The sequence below is a fragment of the Talpa occidentalis genome, unplaced genomic scaffold (assembly GCF_014898055.3).
Source record: "Talpa occidentalis isolate TD23 unplaced genomic scaffold, MPIMG_talOcc4v2.1 talOcc4.4, whole genome shotgun sequence".
NCBI lineage: Eukaryota > Metazoa > Chordata > Mammalia > Eulipotyphla > Talpidae > Talpa > Talpa occidentalis.
This window is the reverse complement of record NW_023604295.1, coordinates 115,776,118-115,799,910: the sequence shown is the minus strand read 5'-3', so window position 1 is coordinate 115,799,910 and position 23,793 is coordinate 115,776,118. Positions and strand designations below refer to the sequence as shown.

General features: G+C 36.4%; 1 protein-coding gene across 2 annotated transcripts in view; it reads right to left on the bottom strand.

The window, feature by feature from the left end:
- Positions 1 to 4,094: 4,094 nt before the first annotated feature.
- The window catches only part of LOC119257835 (A disintegrin and metallopeptidase domain 3-like), a 96,985-nt gene continuing 77,286 nt past the window's right edge, over positions 4,095 to 23,793 (bottom strand). Inside the window, exons 18-21 of one of the 2 annotated variants that reach the window (XM_037526108.2) lie at positions 16,708 to 16,822; positions 8,055 to 8,220; positions 6,150 to 6,199; positions 4,095 to 4,279 (exon numbers count right to left, since the gene is read on the bottom strand). In XM_037526108.2, coding sequence (XP_037382005.1) covers positions 6,160 to 6,199; positions 8,055 to 8,220; positions 16,708 to 16,822 — 321 coding nt within the window. In that variant the 3' untranslated portion in view covers positions 4,095 to 4,279; positions 6,150 to 6,159. Of the gene's footprint in view, positions 4,280 to 6,149; positions 6,200 to 8,054; positions 8,221 to 16,707; positions 16,823 to 23,793 lie in introns of those variants that run through there. The other variant, XM_054700902.1, reaches the window with a different exon arrangement.

The following is a 23,793-nucleotide window of genomic DNA, read 5'->3' as shown; positions in this document are numbered from 1 at the left end:
AATGATCCTCATGACCTTAAAGAGTGTGTGGCAAAATTACTGTAGAATCATCTTGATGTGTATTTTTCATTTAAACCACACAGTTCACTATTTATTTATTTACTTATTTAGGGAGATTCCCTTAGAAGAAATTCTGTTCCCTAAGGGGCAAGGGTACAGAAAAAGAAACAGTGTGAGTAGTTATTAGTAAGGAAAAAGAAATTCATGTCTAAAAAACCTAGCAGGGGGCCTCCCTGGTGGCACAGCGGTTGAGCACTGGGTTGCAAGGCTGCCTGCAGCCTCTGCAGCGCTGGTTCAATCCCCAGACCCTGGGTGAGGGTCCCACATGGCACGCAGACTTCTCCTGCCGCCCGCTGCTCCCCTCAGCAGTGTATTTCGTCGGTCTCCCTGTTCTGTTCCCCGCTCTGGCTCTGGTGAATCCTCTCACCCTCCCGCGCTTCTGACCGTACCTATTGCTTGTATTAATAAATAAATAAATCTTAAAAAAAACACAAAAAACCAAAAACCTAGCAGGCATGTTTTTTCAGCATTCAGGTATGTTTAATGGTGAAGATTTTTTCTTTAAGTTTCCCTTTCCACCAACTTCTTTTACTTTTTAAATTCTCTCTCCCTAGCACTCCACCAGTAACTTCTCTATGTCTCCATCTACACACCCATCTTCTTTAGGCCTTCTCTACTATAACACTCAAGATCTGTCACTCACCCTCTTCTCTTTTAACTAGACTTTTCTCATTCATTCATTAACACTTTTGAGCACGTGCAGGCATGTTTAGTAAGGTAAATAAAGCCATCCCAGACACCAGTGACTGCATGGTGTTGAGATAAATTAAAAAGCCTTAATATGATAAATACTCTTATAAAACTTTGCGAGATAGTATATACCCAAAAAAGAATGCATTTAGTTCTACCTGAAAAATCACTATCTTCAGTTTAATTGATAATTGACTTGTGCACCAAGATAGGGTCTATTCTTAAAAATGTTTCATGTACACTTTAAAAAAAGAAGTGTATGCAGCATTTTTTATTTATATGTTTGTTTGTTTGTGGCATGTTCTGTAGATGTCTGTTAGACCTATCTGGTCTCTATCCTCATTTAAAGCTATCGTTATGTTTGTCCTGTTAATCTGTTCATTGTTGTAAGTGAGCTATTAACATCCTCTAGTAATATCGTGTTGTTATTAATTGTATTATGTACTTCCTTTAGAATTTCTTTGTATGACTTGGTATTAATGACTTTTTAGTTTTTTTCAGTGAAGCTCCTACTCTTTCTTCGGTCTTTGAATGTTACTCTTGCTGGGTAAAGGATTCTAGGTTGGAAATATTTTTCCTCAGTTACTTTAGATATCTCTCTCTAGTTCCTTCGTGCCTGTAATGTTATTTCTTTTTAAGTTGTTGCAGAGGGCACTTATACTGGTTTGTTTTAATTTTTTTTCCTCTGTTTTATTCTTGTGTTCACCAACATTGTATTTTCTCATTCATTAGTTCTCTCCATTGCTTCTGTTTATCTGTTGTTGGGGCCCTTGGTTGTATTTTGTAAGCTATACTCCCCCATCATCACTGTAAACAAAGTTCACTTGAAGTTTTTCCTATCTTATTCTGCCAAATTGATGATCCTAGTGTGTGCTGTGGTTATCCATTCTTGTCTCGTGGATTTGTAACAATTAAAACTTGTCTTTATAGATGTCCTTATTCTGAATAATTCTCACAAGTTAATAATACAGGTATCTTCTGATGATCTATTTATTTAGCATAATAATTTCAAAGTTCATTCATGTCCTAGCAGTATCAGTGTTTCATTCCTTTTTATGGCTGAATAATATTCCATTTTTATTGATAGACCACTTTTTTTATCTATTCATCAGTTGTTGGACATTTGGAAACTTTTTTTTTTAAAGATTTATTTATTTATTTATTTATACAAGCACTGGGTATAGTCTGAAGCGTGGGAGGGTGAGAGAATTCACCAGAGCTAGAGGGGAGAGCAGAACAGGCAGACTGACAAAGTACACTGCTGAGGGGAGCAGCAGGCGGCAGGAGAGGTCTGCGCACCATGTGGGACCCTCGTAAGGCAGCCAGGGATCGACTGGCACTGCAGAAGCTACGGGCAGCTTCGCAGCCCAGTGCTCAACCGCTGCACCACTGGGGAGGCCCTACATTTGGAAACTCTTGTCCTCCATGATGAGACACTCCCACTCTTAACCCAGGAGCATATTTGTTTATTGATGGAGACTCGATAGGTCTTAATTAGACTCCAATAAGGCTGATGATTCCCTAACCCAGGTAAATTTGCTTAAAATTATGCAGAACTTCATTTATCACAGAAAAGGTGAGGGGGAACTCAAGCAAGGAAATCTTACCCAGAAAAGTCCAGCCTCTATGGAAAATAGGGATATTTCTCAAAATATTAAAAATAGATCTAATACAAGATCCAGCAAGATCACACCTAAGTACCCAAAGAATGAAAAAACATTAATTTTTGCTCTATATGCACTATGTGTTCTTCTATGCACTCCTATGTTCACTGCAGTACTACTTACAATAGCCAAGTTATGGAAGAAACCTCAATGCGTAAGGGCAGATGAGTGCATTAAAAAGATGTGGTATAGGGCCTCCCCTGGTGGCGCAGTGGTTGAGCACTGGGCTGCGAGGCTGCCTGCAGCCTCTGCAGTGCCGATTTGATCCCTAGCAGCCAGCAGGATTCCCACACAGTGCAATAGACCTCTCCTGCTGCGCCTGCTGCTCCCCTCAGCAGTGTATTTCATCAGTCTGCCTGTTCTGTTCCCCACTCTGGCTCTGGTGAATTCTCTTACCCTCCCACGCTTCTGACTGTACCCAGTGCTTGTATAAATAAATAAATTTAAAAAAAAAGATGTGGTATACACACATACATACATACATACACACACACACAACACAATAGAACACTACTCAGCTACAAAACAAGATGAGCTCTTGCCAATTGTAACAACGGGGATGGAACTGGAGGGGATAGATATAAATATCTGATTGTTTCTTTCAAATATAGAATATAGAGAAACAAAACAAAGAGTCAGAGAGCACCAAACCAAAATCAAACCCTAGGAATCTGACCATAAAACTGATGCTACCCAAGGGAGACAGGGAGGGTGGAGCAGGAAAGGGTTAAGTTCACAATGAACTGTGATGGACCACTATGGGTGTCTTGTGATGGGTACAGTGTCATAACAGTGTAATTCCCCAAAGAGGAGCTTCTGGGTTCTCTGGCCTACCTAAGAAGACTGGAACTAAGCAGCCAGCGGAAGCTAAAATGGGATTGAGAAAGAAGGCTGCAGGAAGAGAAAACTTGAGGAACATGTGGACCAGAGACATGTGAAGAAGCCATGCTTGTTTCTTGGCCTTGGGACCTGTACCAGGGACCTGGGGGATATAGTCTGGCCTTCCTGGTGGCGCAAGGGGTTAAGATGCAACCTATGAATCTATCCGCAGCCACTACAGAATGAATTTGATCCCCGGCCAGGGAGCTACCCACATGGTGCAGCAGACCTTTCCTGACTCGCCCGCTGCTCCCCTCAGCAGTGTATTTCAATCTGCTTGTTCTGTTCCCCACTCTGTTTCTGGTGAGTCCTTTCACCCCCTACACCTCTGGCCTGTACCCCAGCTCTTGTATGCATAAATAAATAAATCTTAAAAAAAAGGTATCTAAGACCAGGAACACAGTATAAATATTAATTTCCTTTGAACATAGAATGGATGTTAGTGATGATGTTGGTGGCTCTGGACTGTCCTTACCTGGCAACGCCTACTATCATAGTCCAAAGTCTAGGATGGACAGGAGAGGGGAATCGTGTGCTATTGGAGAGGTGCACTGTAGGTATGCTCTCTTTATTTTTTTCTCCAAATGATGTTTATTGAGTTAAATTAGGTTTATATCTTCTCTGGGAATTATGGATTCAAACCTCTACAAATGGGAGCAGTTAGAGTGGCCATGGGCATCTGAGGACAGGCAGCAGCTATAGCTAATACAATGTTTTCAGCTTGGGATATAACATTTTCCCAGTTTCAAAAGAGGCAGACTATTTATTTCCAAGGTCACAGTGGGTAGAAAATTCAATAGACATAAGCCTACGTACTTTCACTCACAGGATTTATTTTGATTTGTGAAACTGAAAGCTTTAAACCTTAGCAAAAGGAGAGTAAAGCAGGATTTTTTCATTCCTTCATCAGGCCAGCCAGTTAATGATGAGTTTCCTGGTAACACACTTCCTAAAAGCTAAGGCTTTTCGATATTGTTGTTTAGTAACTGTTGTAAAAAAAATCCAGGAAAAAAAAAAAAAACAGTAATGTTAATTTGAATGGTTACAGCTGTCTAATTTAATATACAACTACAGATATAACAATTATTCTCACATGCTATGACTTTGCGTCATGAAATTTATGAACCCAAATTCATGAAATTTGTGAACCCAAATTTCTTTTTCCTAAATATTTTGTGATAGGCACATCAAAAATAAATACTATAAGCTCATTTACATATTTACTAAATTTTACATGGGTAAAAGGCAATCACCAACAAGGAAACAGTGAAAAAGAATGAGAAAGACATGAAGAACAAATGATTAATTTGTATCTTTTCCAAAAGTCCTCTGCATTTCCCACAGGATTGATACATACATATGTTCAAAACCAAAGTCATTCTTCACTCCTCTCCACTTCATTACTCCAACACCAGACTGGTTCTTAACTTACTAGACAATACATCATTAGCAAAACATGTCATTATCCATTGTTCAGAAATGTTTTAAGTCTTTGTAGTTTTATTTTATTTCAGCACAGATACATCAATCCAGTTACCACTTCAACCAATTCTTCTGTTATATCTCTCAAAATTTGTCTTCTTATTTTCCTTTTATGCAACCCTGCCTTCATCACACCTTTCTTATATATTCAATAGTGTTTTATCTGTTTTACTAGTCACTGTTTTTGACTGAATCTGAATTTTACCTAACTTTATTGAAATGAAATTTCTAAACTATATCAATGTGAATTTATTCTATCGTATATTGTGTCTATGAGCATATATAGTATGGTGTACTATATAAACTATAGTACAGCAATATATATTTTTAAACTGTATCATATGAAATATGCAAACTGTATCATGCTAAATCCCTACCTGATTACTATAAATATACTTGGTGTTCCTATTCATATATGAGAAAATTTAAACAATTTTTCATGACATATCAGACCTTCTCTTGACTCTTGATTACTTACACAAGTCTTTTCTTCCATATATTCATACATTTTTAGATGAATTTTTAAAATACATTAACAATACAATCTTTAGAAATAGAGGTATCTGGGTTTACATTTTAGCCTATCTTTCTCTTTTAAACATGGGTAACTAGAAGATCTCAAACTCTGGTTGAATTTTTAAATTTTTCCATTGGTCTGTGATGGGTCTAACATATGAAATACCATGTATTCTTTAGACATTTGAAGAAAATAAATTATGTGCTCTACTTTGTATCATTTTACTGCCAAAAAAAAAAAAAATCAAAACTCTTAGCATTTGGCCAGGCATCCAATAGCTTCTCAAAAAATGTAAAGTCCACTCCCTATGCTCACTCATATCAGGCCATATGTGCCAAATTTGTGGAGCACTTAAGAGTTTAAAATTCTTAAGTCTGGTTTTCTCAAAATAAACTCCAATTACAAAACTTACTAAAATCCAATACATGTAACACATTACTTAAATTATTTATGTTTACTTCCTCATTTCTAAAATAAGGATAACATTAACAATGGAATCTTAGTGAAGAACAAATGTAAATTACACAATCTGTGAAATCTATCAATTAGTACCTTAAATAAGAGAGCAGGGTGCATGATTGTTTATAAATATTTTAAGAATATATTAAAAATCTCTTTTAAAGTCATCTCTTATTACAGAAGTGTTGGCTAATATTAGTTCACATTAAATATTTAAAAATAAGCATAAAACAAAATTAACATCAAATGCTTTTGAGTTTTTGTTTCGATACTGACAAACTGGAGTCAGAATGATGAAATATGGGACTAAAATCTCTCTTACAGGGATTTATACTACTTTTTTTAAAACTGTGTCATGAATTATCACCTTTGTTAATAATTTAATTCCTTCAGCTCACCTTAATCCAATCATTGACTACTGTTACTACTGCTATCTTCTGGTATAGATCTGTACAAAAGAAAATAACATTAATTTTAGGGTTAGGAATCATTGTACTTTAACAAAGTCATTTTTTTTTAAAATAGCTGGATTTGTGCTATTCATTCAATTAATATGTACCAACATCCACTTTGCTTCCTATATTCTATTCAGTGATCATATAGTGTTTGGTCTTATTCTAATATTTGTATAACTTTTAAATATGTTAAGCGTTTTTAAAATTAAAAATCAGCCTTTTAGCTTATCTTGTTTATGTGGAAGATATTAAAATATATCTATGAAAATGCTTTTCCAAAGTAAAAAACATAATTTAGTTCCAAATATCAAATTCTTAAGTTATCTAATATTTCTACTAAATAACTATATAAATATCTATTTCACTTTCATTAATGAACACTCTGTCTTTCAGACAAATGTAGTTATTTACATAGCCTCTATATTTTATATAATAACTCCTGTGAATACACAGTTCCTGTTGAAGAGAAGGATCATGGTATGGTGTCCAGGCTCCTACTACATGACTACAGCTCCTTGACTACAGATGGTTAATATCAGGTTTGGTTACCTAACTCAGGGTTATGAATCCAGAGAGAGTATACCTAAGTACCTCTGAACTTAGGTACTTAGGTACACTTATGCAGCTATTTCCTTTTTCCTGTATGTAAGAGGCATTAACTATGGACAAACTGCTGGAGTTTTATTTGAAAATTAACTTTCATTTGAAAAAAGGTTGAGATAGGTATGCTAGGTCATATGTAAGCAAATCAAGAGAATGGACAGATAAGAAGCAAGAATGTCAATTACAAAGCTTTTAGGTGATAAAGACCTGGTTCCTTACCACCCAGTTCATTACCACTCTTTTGTGCTTCACCTCACTATATCATTTCCTACCTTTGTAGCATTGAAACCACTTATTATTGCTCTAAAACATAGGTTGGCATGAACAGATTTTGTCATTTGTGATCAATGATCCCTTGCTATAACATTTCCTACAAATATCAGGATAACTTTTACAACTATTCAGATTTTTCCAAGATTTCTTAGGAACTCAGGAAAAATAATGCCAGATACCATTCAACTAAGTCAACTTATAACATTTTGATGATAATGTAAATGTCTAAATAAATCATACATAATGCTACCCTGAATTTAACTGTTAACTTATTGATAAATAAAATTAACTAACTTGGCAAAAGTGTTGATGAAAATTTTCTATTATTATTTCATTTCCAGCTACATAAGAAAACAGAACTATTTTCCTTATCATGAAACAATTAGACCCACTGTTTTATTCTTCCGCTTCTCATTTTCCTAAATATCCTCAAAGCAAATTGGGACTTGTATTATTATGGTAAAGAAAAAAGCTGTTCATGTACCTTAATTCTAATTTTAGAAATATATGAACAGTATCAGTTATATGTAAAATGGGAAATACTCTATCTGTTCTATTCTCCCTCATTCTTTGACATCTTGAATCTTTCCTACTTCTGCATATTCCATTTACAAAACTTGCTTCCCTATCTCTACTAATCTCCTTAGCACAACTAAGTATCAATGTAAAGAGAATGGGGTTTCTTGCAAAGTAACCAGAATTTCCTAAAGCAATTATAGCCAACATGACTTTCTATTTGAGAGGTATTGAGGATTTATTTAGTAGCTTTGGTTGTTCCTGGATCTATAAGAACAAGAAGGATCCCTAACATCTTGATTTCTGGGAAAAAAAAAAAAAGATATGTATTAAATCTCAATATTTCTAAACACTAGCCCATTTATTCAAAAATTCCTACTTAAAATATTTTGAATTACATTTTAATTCTTCCCATAATGCATTTACTGTTAAATACAAAAAAATAAAGTTGCTTACCCATCACTTACTGTTCCCTCTCTTTTCCAACATCTCTTTATTTTGTGCCATTTTAGAACTATAATAGCAGTTAAAATGAGAAAAGGTATAAAAATGTAGAAACTGATCAAGAGTCCATGTTTTTGAGGAGGAGCACGTTGTTTTACAAACAAATCTGTATTTTTAGCTGAAGACATAAAAGTAGCTTTTAATTTTTTTAATGATATTCAGTGCACATTAGTAATTTGAATTATAAAATATTTGGGATTCAAATAATGCAGTCAAAATGAATAACTTACATTTAAAACTGCTTTCTAACATTCTATGACTATATCCCATAAATCATTATAAATTAATTCAATATATATAGAAAAGTCATATAAATTTGTTTTAATGATTTTATATTTGACATCATTTATATGCTATATATTTTATTGCATTTTCTTTCACTTTCTCCATTGTGAACAGCATTGTAGAACACATTAAATTGATAATACCTAATACTAAATTCTTACATTTAAAAAATAGAGCAAAAAATGGACTGTTTTAAAAATAAATGAGACATTTTTGATAGTCAACAAAGTTAAATTTCCATATTATCTCTGTAAGGTAATAATGTTCTAATTTCAATTATATTATCAAAAAGTAGGTATTCCCTCAATTATAAAGACATTACAAGAAATAAGAAAAATAAAATCTGTGGAGTCTTAAACAAAAGTAACAAACCAGACAACTACAATGTGAAAAATTAAAATAAGTAATTAGAATGATCACCAAAACAACAATTATGGTATGAGATGCAAATAAATTTAATGTCTAAAAACAGACAAATATTTGGTAACTTTAAAACAAACACTGTCGAATTACATGTTAACTAGACGTGATCTGAAAGATGTGTGCATTTTATAAAGTAAGTTGGCATTTACATTTAAAATATGAAATTAAAAAATATGCCTCAGTCGTCTTATGTGATGGTAGACTCAACACTTTTAAAGTACTCTTTTCCCTTCGCCATTCATCAGATAATGTCAAATCTCCATTAGCCCATCTTTATTAAAAATATATCAGAGTATAGCTTCCTTCTCATGATTTTGATTACTCCAAAGACTGATCAAAGAGATTGGATGTAATCATCATTGGGTTAATTATTATACCCTTTAAAGAAGACAGAGTTCCCATTTTTGCCAACAAAACTTTAACATTAAATGTTATCACACTAGACTTCTTCTAATAAATATATATAATGTGACAAAATACATGATGAAATGGTTTCTGGAAGTCAACAAGAAATGCAGAACTATAAATGTATATACTGATAACATTGGTTTTCAAACTTTACATGATTTAGGGAAATAGGTTCACACCTGCTCAGTTTGTTACCACCCCACCACACCATCTAAGGACCCATAATTCTTTACCATAGACCATTGTGCCCCCTCACTTCTGTGTTTCCTCCTCCATCCACCCTCCCACTCTGGCAGCCTCCATTCTGCAGTTGTATTTCTAGGGTTTAATTTGACTTAAGTTTTTTAGTGCATTTATTGGTGGTTTTTCACTATATTCCATGAGTGAAATCATCATGTATTTGGCTTTCTCCTCATGATGTCAATTTTGTAAAAACTGATCCTTGTTATAGATAATAGGTAGATAATTCTCAGCAGAGAACAGGAGCCTTAACCAAATGCAGCATTATCACTGACTTAAGGAGGCAGAGGACAGAGTTCATGGCAACGGCAGCAGAAATAGTTGAAATCTACATGATACAGCACTTAAAGAAAACTATTCTATAGATTAGAGAATATATGTACATATATTTTCTATCCCTCTACCTGAGACGCTCCCACACAACTTTTAAAGTTACTCCCCCTCCAGGGATTATGGTCAAAATAAGGGAGGTGGGAATTGTATGGGGACTATAACCAAGATGAAAATGCATACATTGTGCAAAATGAAAAATGATTTAAAAAACATAAAATAAAAAAAAAATACTCCTCCTACATACAAAGACACATACACAGAATAATCTACAACCTAAAGTTAATTAGAAAACTGCTCTTACTTGTTTCAGAATAGAAAAGAGCTAAAAGAATTTGAGCAGTTCTGGAAAAAAAAAAAAAAAGATTATCTTCACACCCTAACACGTTTCCTATATTTTTTACTATAATCATCCTAAGTGAAACAGATTCTCATTACAGTTTTGATTTTTATTTTCCTAAAATTGAAGATCGTTTTCAAGGGCATATTGGCCATTTGTTTATCTTCTATGAAAATGTGTTTGTTTAAACTCCTTTTTTTTTTCCCTTGTTTTTTTTTTTTTTTTTTTGTGGGACCCTCGCCGGTGGCCGGGGATCGAACTGGCATTGCAGAGGCTGTGGGCAGCCATGCAACCCAGTGCTCAACCGCTGCGCCACCAGGGGAGGCCCAAAATAATTTCTTAATATCAGTTGCTGTTATTTTCTTTTTTTTCTTTTTATTTATTTATGCAAGCACTGGGGTGCAGGTCAGAGGTGCAGGAGCATGAGAGAATTCACCGGAGACAGAGCAGGGAGCAGAACAGGCAGACAGATCAAAGAAACAGCTGAGGGGAGTAGCAGGAGAGACAGAAGAGGTCTGCTGCGCCATGTGGGTTTCTCTCTGGCGGGCCAGGAATAGAACCCGCACTGCAGAGGCTGCTGACAGTTTCACAGCACGGCACTCAACCAGCTGCGCCACTGGGGAGGCGTCTTTTATTTTTTTTAATTATTTTTTAAAAATTTTTTTACATCATTGTTCATTTTTAAACAATATTTCCTTCCCCCCACCCCCCCAGGTGTAGTCCCCATAGAGTTTCTGTCACCAATGCACCCGTGCACCATCACCTCAGTCCCCTGTGCTCCTCCCTCCCTCCCTCTGATCCCCCTCCCTCCTCCTCCCCTGCAGCATGTCTCTGATTTATAATTGTCTGTTTATGCTTTGTTGTGTTTTGTGCTGTCATTATTTTTTTACACTGATCTCTTATTGGGTTCCCCTATATTGCTGATATAACTGAAACTGTTGTAGAGCAACCCCGATACAAAACGGGGTGCCTGACTGTGGGTCCTCACCTGCGCGCTTAGAAGGACTTATCAGTGCTCTACTGCAGGCACACGCGAAAGGTTCATAAAAGGTTTATTTACAAGGGGAGGGGAAATGAGGAAATGTACAGCTCAGGGAGAAAAGTGGGAGACAAAGTTTTAAATGAGTCCTACCCGATCCGCCGATCAGGAATCCCAAAATGGCACCCTGAGAGCTGGTGGCGAGCCAGGAGCCATGAAGCTGGGAGGCGAGCGATAGCGACCCCCCAAGGCCCACGTGTTTGGTTTTTATATCCAACCTGGCTGCCCAACTCCACCCTCAGGTCCCAGCCACCCTCCCTTTGGTGGTGATGGGATTTGTCTTTCTCAATGTCTTGATGGCTTTAGTCTGGAGTGGGGGTGGGGTCCGCAAAGCCTGTATGGAATTAGCGCAGGACATCCTTTCCCCCTAACAACAAAACCATTTGATATTTTTCTTTTTCCTTCTGACTTATTTCACTGAGCATAATTCCTTCTTTTTCCATTCACATTGCTGAGAATGGCATGAGTTTATCATTTTTGATTGCTGAATAACATTCCATTGTGTATATATACCACATCTTCTTGATCCAGTCATCTATTTTTGGGCATCTGGGTTGTTTCCAGGTTTTACCTATTGTAAACAGTGCTGCACTAAACAAAGGGGTACAGGTGGTCTTTTGAATCAATGTTTTTGTGTCCTTTTGGTAGATCCCTAGGAGTGGAATTGCCAGGTCATATGGTAGCTCCATGTTTTGTAGACTGAGGAATTTCCAGACAGCTTTCCATAGTGGTTGGACCAGTTTGCAGTCCCACCAGCAATGCAGAAGAGTTCCTTTTTCACCACATCCTCACCAACATATGTTGCTGCTTGTTTTTTTTGATATGTGCCATTCTTGTTGGTGTCAGGTGGCATCTCAATGCGGTTTTGATTTGTATTTCCCTGATAATTAGGGATGTTGAACATTTTTTCATATGCCTGCTAGCCATTTGCATTTCCTCTTTGGAGAAATGTCTTTTAAGTTCTTCTGCCCATTTCTTGACTGGATTGTTACATTGTTTTTGTTGAGTCTTGTGAGTTCTTTGCACATCTTTGTGATTAGTCCCTTATCAGTTGACTGGAGGCAAAGATTTTTTTCCCAATCAGTGGGGTGTGTCTCTGTTTTGGTTAATGTCTCTTGTGCTGTACAGAAGCTTTTCAGTTTGATGTAATCCCAAGTGTTTATCTTTTCCTTGACTATCTTTGCTTTGGGTGATGAGTCTTTACAGACATTATCAATTTGTATGTCTTGTAGTGTTTTACCTATATTTTCTTCTACATATTTTATGATTTCAGGTCTTATGTCCAGTTCTCTTATCCTTTTTGAGTTGATTTTTGTGCACTGTGAGAGGTGGTGCTCTAATTTCATTTTTTTTCATGTGGTGGTCCAGTTTTCCCAGCACCATTTATTGAACAAACTGTCCATGTTCCACTGCATATGCTTTGCTCCTTCGTCAAAGATCAGTTGTCATATAACTGGTTTTATTTCTGGGCTCTCTATTTGGTTCCATTGGTCTGTGTGTCTGCTTTTGTCCAATACCAAACTGTTTTAATTATTATGGCTTTGTAGTATAGCTTGAAGTTTGAAAATGTGATACCTCCTTTCTCCTTTGTTTTCAGTAGGGCTTTGGCTATTTGTGGTGTTTTTGTGGCTCCACACGAATTTTATCAGTATTTGTTCTATTTCTTTGAAGAATGTCATTGAGATTTTTATTGGAATAGCACTGAATCTGTATATTGCTTTTGGTAGGATGGACATTTTAATAATGTTAATTCTTCTAATACATGAGCAGGAGATGTCTTTCCATTTCTTTGTGTCTCCTTCTATTTCTTTTAACAGTGTTTTATAATTTTCTTTGTATAGGTCTTTCACCTCTTTTATTAGGTTTATTCCCAAGTATTTTATTTTTTGGTTTCAATTATAAAAGGGATGTAAATCCCCTCTTATTTTAATTGGGTTATTTTCATTTTTATTAGGTAGTCGTGAGTGATGTTTATCTATTCTGGATGGAAATCCCATATTAATATAAGACTAACAATATTTTTTCACACTTTGTACTTATGTTTGGGGGAAATAAAAACCAAACACATGGGCCTTGGGCTGGCTCGCTATTGCTTGCTTCCTGACTTCACGGCTCCTAGCATGCGGCCAGCTCTCAGAGTGCCATTTTGAAATTCCTGATCGGATAGGGTAGGACTCACTTAAAACTTTGTCTCCCACTTTTCTCCCTGAACTGTACATTTCCTCATTTCCCCTTCCCTTGTAAATAAACCTTTTATTAACCTTTCACGTGTGCCTGCAGTAGAGCATTAATAAGTCCTTTTAAGTGCGCAGGTGAGGACCCACAGTCAGACACCCTGTTTTTATCGGGGCTGCCCTATAACACTTAGTCTTTGACTCTCATGATTATATCATGGAAACACAAAACTTATTAATTTTCATGAAGTTCAATCTTTACTTTCTTCACATGTGCTTTAGCATATTTCATAATACAGTTTGTGCCAAAGTCCCAAAGATCTTTTTATGTAGATTCTTTCTAAATATTTTATGATATAACTCATGTATTTTATTTTTTTAAAGTGTCAAATTAATTATTTAAAAAAGATTTAGTGAAAAGAACAGATAAAAATATAAAAATATAAATGGGGCCTCCCCTGGTGGCGCAGAAGGTTGAGCACCACACTGTGAAACTGTCAGCAGCTTCTGCAGTGCTGGTTCTATCCTGGCCGGCCGGGGAGGGTCCCACATGGCGCAGTGGACCTCTCCTGTTGTGCCTGCTGCTCCCCTCATCAGTGTATTTCGTCAGTCTGCCTGTTGTGTTCCCCACTCTGGCTCTGGTGAATCCTCTCACCCTCCCCCAGATCTGGCCTGTAGCCTGGTTCTTGTATAAATAAATAAATCTTGGGCCTCCCCTGGTGGCACAGAGGTTGAGCGCTGGGCTGAGAAGCTGCCTGCAGCATCTGCAGCGCCAGTTCAATACCTAGCCGCCAGGGAGGGTCCCATATGGCTTGTAGACCTCTCCTGCCGTGCCCGCTGCTCCCCTCAGCAGTGTATTTCATCAGTCTGCCTGTTCTGCTCTCCGCCCTGGCTCTGGTGAATTCTCTTACCCTCCCGTACTTCTGACTGTACCCAGTGCTTGTATAAATAAATAAATAAATAAATCTTTTAGAAGGAAAAATTAAATAAATAAATAAATCTTAAAAAAATACATAAATGACAGCATTTTGTCATAGTCTCTAGTACTGATTATATAATGTCAGAGAAGTCATTTATTTTTCTTGGTCCTCAAAGTATTCCTATGTAAAGAGAGAATTAACATTTATTCTATCAAAATTCTGAGCATATACATATGCATGTAGAAAATATGAAAGGAGTGAATATGTGTTTATGTATGTATGTTTATATGTATATTTGAATATCCACTTTCACACCTATGTATGCATCCTAGTTTCTTTTTTTTCAATTATTTATTTACATACATTTTTCATCACTGTTCATTTTTTTTTACAATGTTTGCCTTATTTTCTCAGGTGCAGACCCATAGAATTTTGACCAGCAGTTCACCCGTGCACCATCATCATAGTCCTGTGTGCTCTTCCTGCTTCTCATTTTGATCTCTCTCCCCTGCAGAATGTCTTGTATTTATAGTTACCTGTTTAAATTTGTTTAGTTGTGTTGTGTTTTTTAATGTTATTTCCCCTAATCCCTTGTTTGGTTTCCTATATTCCTCCTATAAATGAAATCACCTGATATTTTTCTTTTTCCTTCTGACTTATTTCACTGAGCATAATCCCTTCTAGCTCTATCCATGTTGCCATGAATGGCATTAGTTTATCTTTTTTTGTTTAAAGATTTATTTATTTATACAAGCACTGGATACAGTCAGAAGCGCAGGAGGGTGAGAGAATTCACCAGAGCCAGAGCAGGGAACAGAACAGGCAGACTGACGAAGCACACTGCTGAGGGAGTAGCGGGCACGGCAGGAGAGGTCTGCCGTGCCATGGGTGGCTGGGGATGGAACCATTGCTGCAGAGGCTTAGGGAAGCTTTGCAGCCCAGTGCTCAACCACTGAGCCACCAGGGAGGCCCAGTTTATCTTTTTTGATTGCTGAGTAAATGTATTTTATATCTAATATTCATTTTTAGTTACTTTTTTTGTGTGTTATGATACAGCAAAAACTCCTTTATTTTTGCATGTGAATATTTACTTGTCCCAATAATATTTGTTGAATTTGTACCTATACTCCAAAGATAAATATTAAGCTCAAAGTAAAAGGTTGGACAAAATCTTATAAGCAAATGTAACCCAGAAAAGTATAGAGACAGCTATAATGATCTGGAATTAAGGGACTTCCAACAAATGAATGTCACAAGGGACAGGGAGGGAGACTACATAAAGAGTAATGTGACAATACATCAGAAAGACATATAACACCCATCAATATATATGCTCCAAAGGAGTGCCAAAATATATCAACTTTAACAAATCTAAAAATAAACATTTGCAGCTACACAATAGTAGAAGGGGGTTTGTACACCCTATTTTCACCAAAGGACATATCAACTAAACTGACAATCAACAAGAGTAATAATAAATTATATACTATTAAATAATATTAAATATAATAATAATAAATATAACATTATATTTATTATATATATTAAATATAATAATAGTATTAAATGAGGAATTATCCCACATGTACTTAATAGACATTTTAGGGTAATGCAGCCTTAAAAAGCTGAGTGTACATTCTTTTCAAGTGCATTTGGTTCATTCTCTATAATATGTCATATGTTAGATCACATAATTGGCAATAGATTCATGAAGACTGAAAACATATCAAGTATCTTCTCTGATCGCAACTGTTTCAAGCTGGAAATCAACAATAAAAAGCAGAGACTAAACAACATACTACTGAATGGGTTGGGAAACATCAAAGGAGAAATTTAAAAATACAGAAAGACAAATGAAAATGAAGACACAACCTACCAGAATCTATGAGACACAGAGAAAGCAGAACAAAGAGGTAAGTATAGAGAACACATGACCACATCAAATAGCAAGAAAGAGTTCCAAAAATTGTCTTATCTTACAACTTACAGTACAAGTAAAAGAACAAAAAAGCTAATAGATGAAATAAAGAAAGAAAAATTAGAAATTGGAAATCAGAGCAAGGACAAACAAAATTATATAAAAAATAAAATAAAAAAGATCAAAGCTATAAAATCTGCTTCTTTGAAAAAGTAAACAAAATAGACTAATATCTGGCTAGGATCAAAAGAAAAAAGGAAAAAAACTTATAAACAGAATTAGAAATGAAAGATAAGAATTTAAATGTATACCAAAGTTTGATCTAGAACTTCACTATCCAATCTAGAGACCACTAGCCACAAATGGTTATTTAATTATGAATGCAATAAAGAAAAATAAAATGGAAATTTTAGTTCCTTAGTTGGACCATTCACATTGCAAGTGCTTAATGCCACATGACAGAGGAGTTGTAGAACATTACTATAAATGCAGAAAATTCTATTGAAGTTCATTGATCTAGATACTAACATGCTATAAGCCAAAATCCATCATTGATACTTCCTCCTGGTGATCCTGGTGATGGTTTGCATTGTGGAGGAGCATATCCAGCATCACAGTGACAGTTATGGAGAGTATTACAAATCTAATACCAAAACCAAACAAAAGATAAGAACATATTATACATAATATACAGATTAAATGTTTTATTTATAGGCTAGATCATTTAAATTATGAAGTTATTCAATTTAGTCTATTATAAATAGTTTTACATTTAATGAGGGAAATAATTTTCAATTAAAATATAATAAAGTCCATGTAATATCATAGAGATTTTCTTGAATTTGTCTCTGGTATTTCAGACAAAATTATAGAACATTCTTGATACAACAAATGCCCTAATTTAGAAAGGTGTAGAAATTATGAAGGTAGAAATTATAATATAGACGGAGTTGAAATTTACCATGAATTGTTCTCACTTTAAAAACTGATGTGAGAGAGAGGCTGTTCAAGATGGCCACATAAGAAGTCCCTGGGTTCACCTCCTCTATGGACACACCAATAAACAACTATATATGGAATAATTCTCCCAGAAAAAGATCTGAGAATGAGCTGAAATCTTCTCCATAAAGGACCAAAGACCCACAATAAAATGGTTAGGAGAGGCAGAGATCAGTCTTGCCAAGCAACTTCACCCCCCAAGGAAGGACCAACAAGCAAAGGGAAATCACAATACAAACCTCTTGCTTGATGAATGTGGGGTTCTGTCAGAACTTGGAACTTGCATAAGAGAGAAGTTCCTCTGAACCATCTAGCTTTTGAAACTAACATGGCTTATCACCAGCAGACCCAAGAGGTTCTGAAGAATGTATAACCCACTCCTAAGGGGAAAGGATATAAACTCACCCCATAACTCAGCACAAAAGAAGCAATTTGAGAAGAACCTAAAGTTGTACAGAAAGTTAATCTTAAAGCATCTACCGGGGGACAAAGATCTTCTGGGACAGAGGCCTTGGTGGGTGCCATTTTAGCGATTATACTGTTCCTTGGTAGATATGGAGATGGAAAATATCATTTTAGCACTATATCTATCTTGCTAAAGATGTGTAACAAACAAGCTCCAGCCCCCAGAAGGCCTACTGCACTAATTAAGCATCACTCAAACTGACTAAGCTGGCAATACCACCAGGCTTGCAATGTCAATTGTGCTGACATTGCTCAATACAGCAATGCTCATAATGGCTAGCCATTCCCAATACCTGCTTTCCTATCTGAGGTAACCTGGAGAAACTCTCAAGGAACATAGACTGGGGGTTGTTATCTTTGCCTGCCCTTGCCACACTGCAGCTTGTTGGTACTTCCCAGAAAGATTATACATTCAACTATAACCTCAATTATTTAACTATACCCAAGAGGTCATTGCCACATCACCAGTATTAGAGGCCAGACATTTTGGCATACTATAAAAACTTATGACTGAGGATCTGTACTCCAACTTGAAACTAGGTGCTAAAAGAGATCCAACCTCTTAGAACACTGATAGGTCTTAGTAAATATTCAAAAACAGGACTAATCAAAAATAAACCAAATTGCCTAGAAAACCACAAAGGATCTAGAAACAATTAAAACATAGGGCAAAGTTGAATAGTAAGTCACAAGCCACAGTTCTAAGATTTTGAAAGGCAGCTGTTTCACCTAATATGTAGGAACAAAGAGAGCCAAGTAAAATGAAGAGGAGTATTTTTCAAATAAAAAGAAAAGATAAAATCTCAGAAAAAATACCATAATTAAATGGAGATAAACAATGCACCAGATAAAAAATTTAAAGTAGTGATCACAAAGATGATACTATACTTAAATGCAAGGAGATCTCCAACAAAGAAATACCAAACTGAAAATAATGCCAATGTAATCTGCATCAACAAGGGTGGTTCAATATCAGAAAATCATTCAATGTAATTTGACACATCAAAAACAGAAAAACTTAAAATGGGATATTATCATATTACTAGATAAACAAAAAATATTTAACATACATCAATTTATGATAAAAACCCTCAGAAAATGGGGTATGAAACATACCTCAACATAATAAAAACCATATATGACAAACTCACAGCTTAATTCATTTTCAGTGGTGAAAACCTGAAAACTATACAATATGGTACAAAACAAGGAGATACACTTTCACCACTATTCAACACAGAATTAGAAATCCTAGTTAGATCAGGCAAGAGAAAGATATAAAAGGAATCCCAATTGATAAAGAAGTAGTAACACAATCACTGTTTGCAGATGGCATGATAATAATATACTTAGAAAACCTCTTCCGGATCAACATGGCGGCAGGGAAACACTGCCAGTAAGTCCTCCCATAAAAAAAAAAAATTAACGGGAGGAAAAGCGGCAGGTCCCTGCGAAAGCCAGGACACAGAAGATAAAAGGGCGACTCTGGCAAACTGCCCAAAGAGCAAAGTTGCCATAAAAGAGGACAATGAAAAGAGTTTGAAAGTGCAGAACCCTGCTACCCTCCCCCACCCACAAAGCACGCACACTCCAACCAACAGAAAGAAAAAAAAAAGAAACAAAAAACAACAACGAGAACAAACTACAGATCAAGCGGGACTGTGAGTGGAAAGGAACTACTGCAGGTGAGTGAATGGCTCCGGGTGCCATTAGAGGAAAACAAGGACTCTGTGGAGACCTACAAATAGCCCACGGCCAGCCAATAAGCTTGTGCAGAAAACCTCATGCACTCGAAAAGAATAAGCGGCTTGAGGCTGTCCAGGTTCCCGCACCCTGCAACCTAGGTTCGTGGGGAGACATGTGGGAACCGTTACTGAGGTGAATGACTGTCACTGAGTAATCAAAAACCAGGCGCTCAGGCACGGGAACAGGGTGCAAAAGGCTTCATTTCTGCGGACACTGAACTGGGCTACCACCCACGTCCCAGATCTGAGGACTTTGGAACTGAGACCAGGGGCACAAAATCTGGGACATGGAATCCCCATGACAGGTGGCACAGGGCAGACACAGCACCCCTATACCCCGTTGAGCCATTCCACGCCACCCCCACTCAGTTCCCCAGAGACCCACAGGGGAAAAAGCACAGCTCTGGAAGGATACTAGGAAAGATCTCTGGTGCCACCCAGTGATCAGAACAAAATCACCAACTTCCTAATAGTTGGAAGCCAGGTACTGTGGTAAGAAGGGAAACAAAGTGTGGAGCAAGACCCCATTCTGGAACAGAGAGCTAGGCACAGGATTTGGAGTGTGGGACACACCTTAACAGTGGGCACTGCACAGGGTGACAGCCGTCATTTTGAATTTGAGACTCTGAGATTGGAAACTAAAGCACAGAATTCAGAGCACAGGATCCACACAGCTGCGGGCACAGCACCAGGTGAACACGGGGCAGACACAGCACCCAGTGTGAGCAATAGCCCGTGTGTCAAGGTGCTTCCCTCCCCCTCTGTTTCTCAGAGAACTACAGGGGAAAAGCACAGGTTCCGCAAGTACAGATCTCTATGCCACCTAGTGACCAGAGCAAAATCACCAACTAACTGATTCCCTGCTGGAGCTGAGTAAATATGGAGGGAGTGAACTGTAAGAGACAATGCCAACACAGCCAAAGCATCAACACCCTGGTGGAGTTTTGTCCTACCAGTGCTGGTCTCAGTCTGGTAAACAGTTTTCAACACCCCTGAAGGAGCAATCCAAAGAGATGCCTGCCAACACCACAACATCCCAACACATGGAACAAATTAGAAAGCAAACAACAGGGAGAAGGAAAAAATACAAATAATCAAGCAAGCCCGCAGGAGGAGGACACACCACAAAAAGAAAATCAGTCCCCAGAGCTCAATGAGATGGAAGAACTTCTCTGCCTGTCAGATATTTAGAATCATCATGATTAAAAAGTATAATGAGATGAGACAATCAATGAACTGAAGAACAAAAATGAGACCTTAAGAAAGGAAATAAAAGAAAAGGAGACTAAAAGATTATTGGAGGAGACAAAGAACTCTTGGAAAAGCACTGAAAACAGGAAAAGCATTGAAAACTGAGGAAATGGAAGAACGGACTTTTGATGATACAAAAATAGAAAGAAGCAAAAAAAAGAAAAAGAGAGAGAAGTGCAAAGGAAGAAGAATGAGAATACCCTTAGGCAATTATCAGACTCCATGAAGAGAGGTAATATTAGAGTTATAGATATTCCAGAAGGTAAGGAGAAAGACAAAGGATCTGAGAAATTATTCAAGGAGATAATTGAAGAAAACTTCCCAAGTATGAAAAAGGAGACAAATATAGACATAGAAGAAGCAAGAAGAACACCCAATTACCACAATGAAAAGAAAACTACAAGAAGACACATAATAGTAAAGCTTGCAAGAGTCCAAGACAAAGAAAAACTAATGAAACTGGCAAGGCGGAAGAAACAGAAAACCTATAAGGGAAAACCAATCAGGTTAACCTCAGACTTCTCCAAAGAAACACTACAGACAAGAAGAGAATGGAGTAACATATTCAACAAACTTCAAGGCAGCAAATGCCAACCAAGAATACTTTACCCTGCAAAGCTCTCCTTTCTCTATGAAGAAAAAATATGTACCTTCTCAGACAAACAGAAACTCCAGAAATCCATTACAACTAAACCCCCACTCCAAAAAATTCTACAAGAAGTCCTACAGCCAAAACCAATAGAGGGATTATCAAGACGAACAGAATAAAGCAAGGAATAAATCACAAAAAAGACAAAAATGGCAAATACAGATGCCAACATATCAATATTAACTCTAAATGTAAATGGATTAAACTCATCAATAAAATGACACAGAGTAGCACGCTGGATTAAAAAACAAAATCCATCCTTCTGCTGTCTCCAGGAAACACATTTAACCACAAAAGATAAACATAGACTGAAAGTAAAAGGTTGGAAAACAATCCTACAAGCAAATGGACCAAAAAAGAAGGCAGGAATAGCTATACTTATATCAGATGAAATAGACTCAAAGTAGAAAAAATTAAAGGAGACAGAGACAGACGCTATATTATGATCAAGGGGACAATACATCAGGTAGATATAACAATCATCAACATATACTCACCAAATGAAGGAGCACCAAAATATATTAGACAGTTATTATCAGCTCTGAAAATGGACATTAAAAAAATACATATATATAGTGAGAAATTTCAACACTCCACTCTCACCAATGGACAGATAAATAAGACAAAAAAATAAAAACACTAGAGCCCTAAATAAAGACACAGAGCTCACGGACTTAACAGACACTGTTAAGGACACTGCACCCCAAAAAATCTGAGTATGCATTTTTCTCAAGCGCGCATGGATCTTTCTCCAGACTTGATCACATACTGGGCCACAAGACAAACATCAATGGATACATGAAGATCAAAATCATTCCAACTATCTTCTTCTAGAAATAAATCATGAAAAGAAAACAAGGGATCCTCCCACTTCATGGAGATTGAAATCCACACTTCTGGAAGACCACTGGACTAATGAGGAGATCCAAGAAGAAATTAAAAAATACTTTGAGTTGAACGACATACACTTTCCAGAATGTATGGGATGCAGCAAAAGCAGTAAAAACAGGAAAATATACAGCAATACAGGCTCACATCAACAACCAAGAAAGAACTCAAAGAATCTCACATCTCAAAGAACTAGAAAAAGAACAACAACAAAAAAACCTAAAGCCAGCAGATGAAAGGAATAATAATAAAAATCAAAGCAGAAATAAACAAAATGGAAATTAAAAAAACAAATTTAAAAAATCCAAAAGATCAATGAAACCAAAAGTTGGTTCTTTGAAAAAATAAAATAGACAACCCTCTAGCCAGGCTCACAAAGAAAAAACGGGAGAAAACATAAATAGGATTATAAATGAAAGAGGAGAAATCACAACACACTCAGTAGAAATAAAAAGAATAATCAGAGATTACTATGAACACTTACATGCAAACAAATTCAACAACCTAAAAGAGATGGACAAATTCCTAGAATGATATAATCATCCAAAGCTGGACAAAGAAGAAATAGAACACCTAAACAGACAAATTACAAGCAGTGAAATTGAGGCAGTAATCAAAGCACTCCCCAAAAACAAAAGCCCAGGTACAGATGGTTTCACAAATGAATTCTACCAAACGTTCAGCAGTGAATTAGTGAATATCCTACACAAACTCTTTCAAAAACTTGAAAAAGAAGGAATACTACCAAAAATGTTCTACGAAGCCAACATTACACTAATACCAAAACCAAGCAAAGACAGCACAGAAAAAGAAAATTACAGGCCAATGAACACTGATGCAAAAATCCTCAACAAATCCTTGCCAACAGAATCCAACAATGCATCAAAGGGATAATACACCATGATCAAGTGGGATTCATCCCAGGGGCCCAAGGATGGTTCAACATACAAAAATCGGTAAGTGTAATCAAACACATCAATAAAAAGAAAAATAAAAACCATATGATCATATCAATAGATGCTGAGAAAGCATTTGACAAAGTCCAACATCCATTTATGATGAAGGCCCTTGAAATTCTCAGGATAGAAGGAACATACTTTAACATGATAAAAGCCATATTCAACAAACCCACCACAAATATTATTCTCAATGGTGAAAAGCTGAAGGCCTTTCTTTTAAGATCAAGAACAAGACAAGGATGTCCTCTCTCACCACTGCTCTTCAATATAATAGTGGAGGTCCTAGCCAGGGCAATAAGATAAGAGAAAGACATACAAGGAATCCAGATAGGGAAAGAAGAAGTAAAACTATCACTATTTGCAGACAATATGATAATATACATAGAGAACCCTAAAAACTCCACAGAAAAACTACTCAAAATAATCAACCAATTCAGTAAAGTAGCAGGATACAAAATCAACACACAAAAATCAGTAGCCTTCCTATACACAAACAATCTGAAGAAGAAATCAGGAAAACCAACCCTTTGAAACAAACAAAAAAAAAAATCAAATACTTGGGAATAAACCTAATAAAAGAAATGAAAGACCTATACAAAGAAAATAATAAAACACTGTTAAAAGAAATAGAAGACACAAAGAAATAGAAAGATATCTC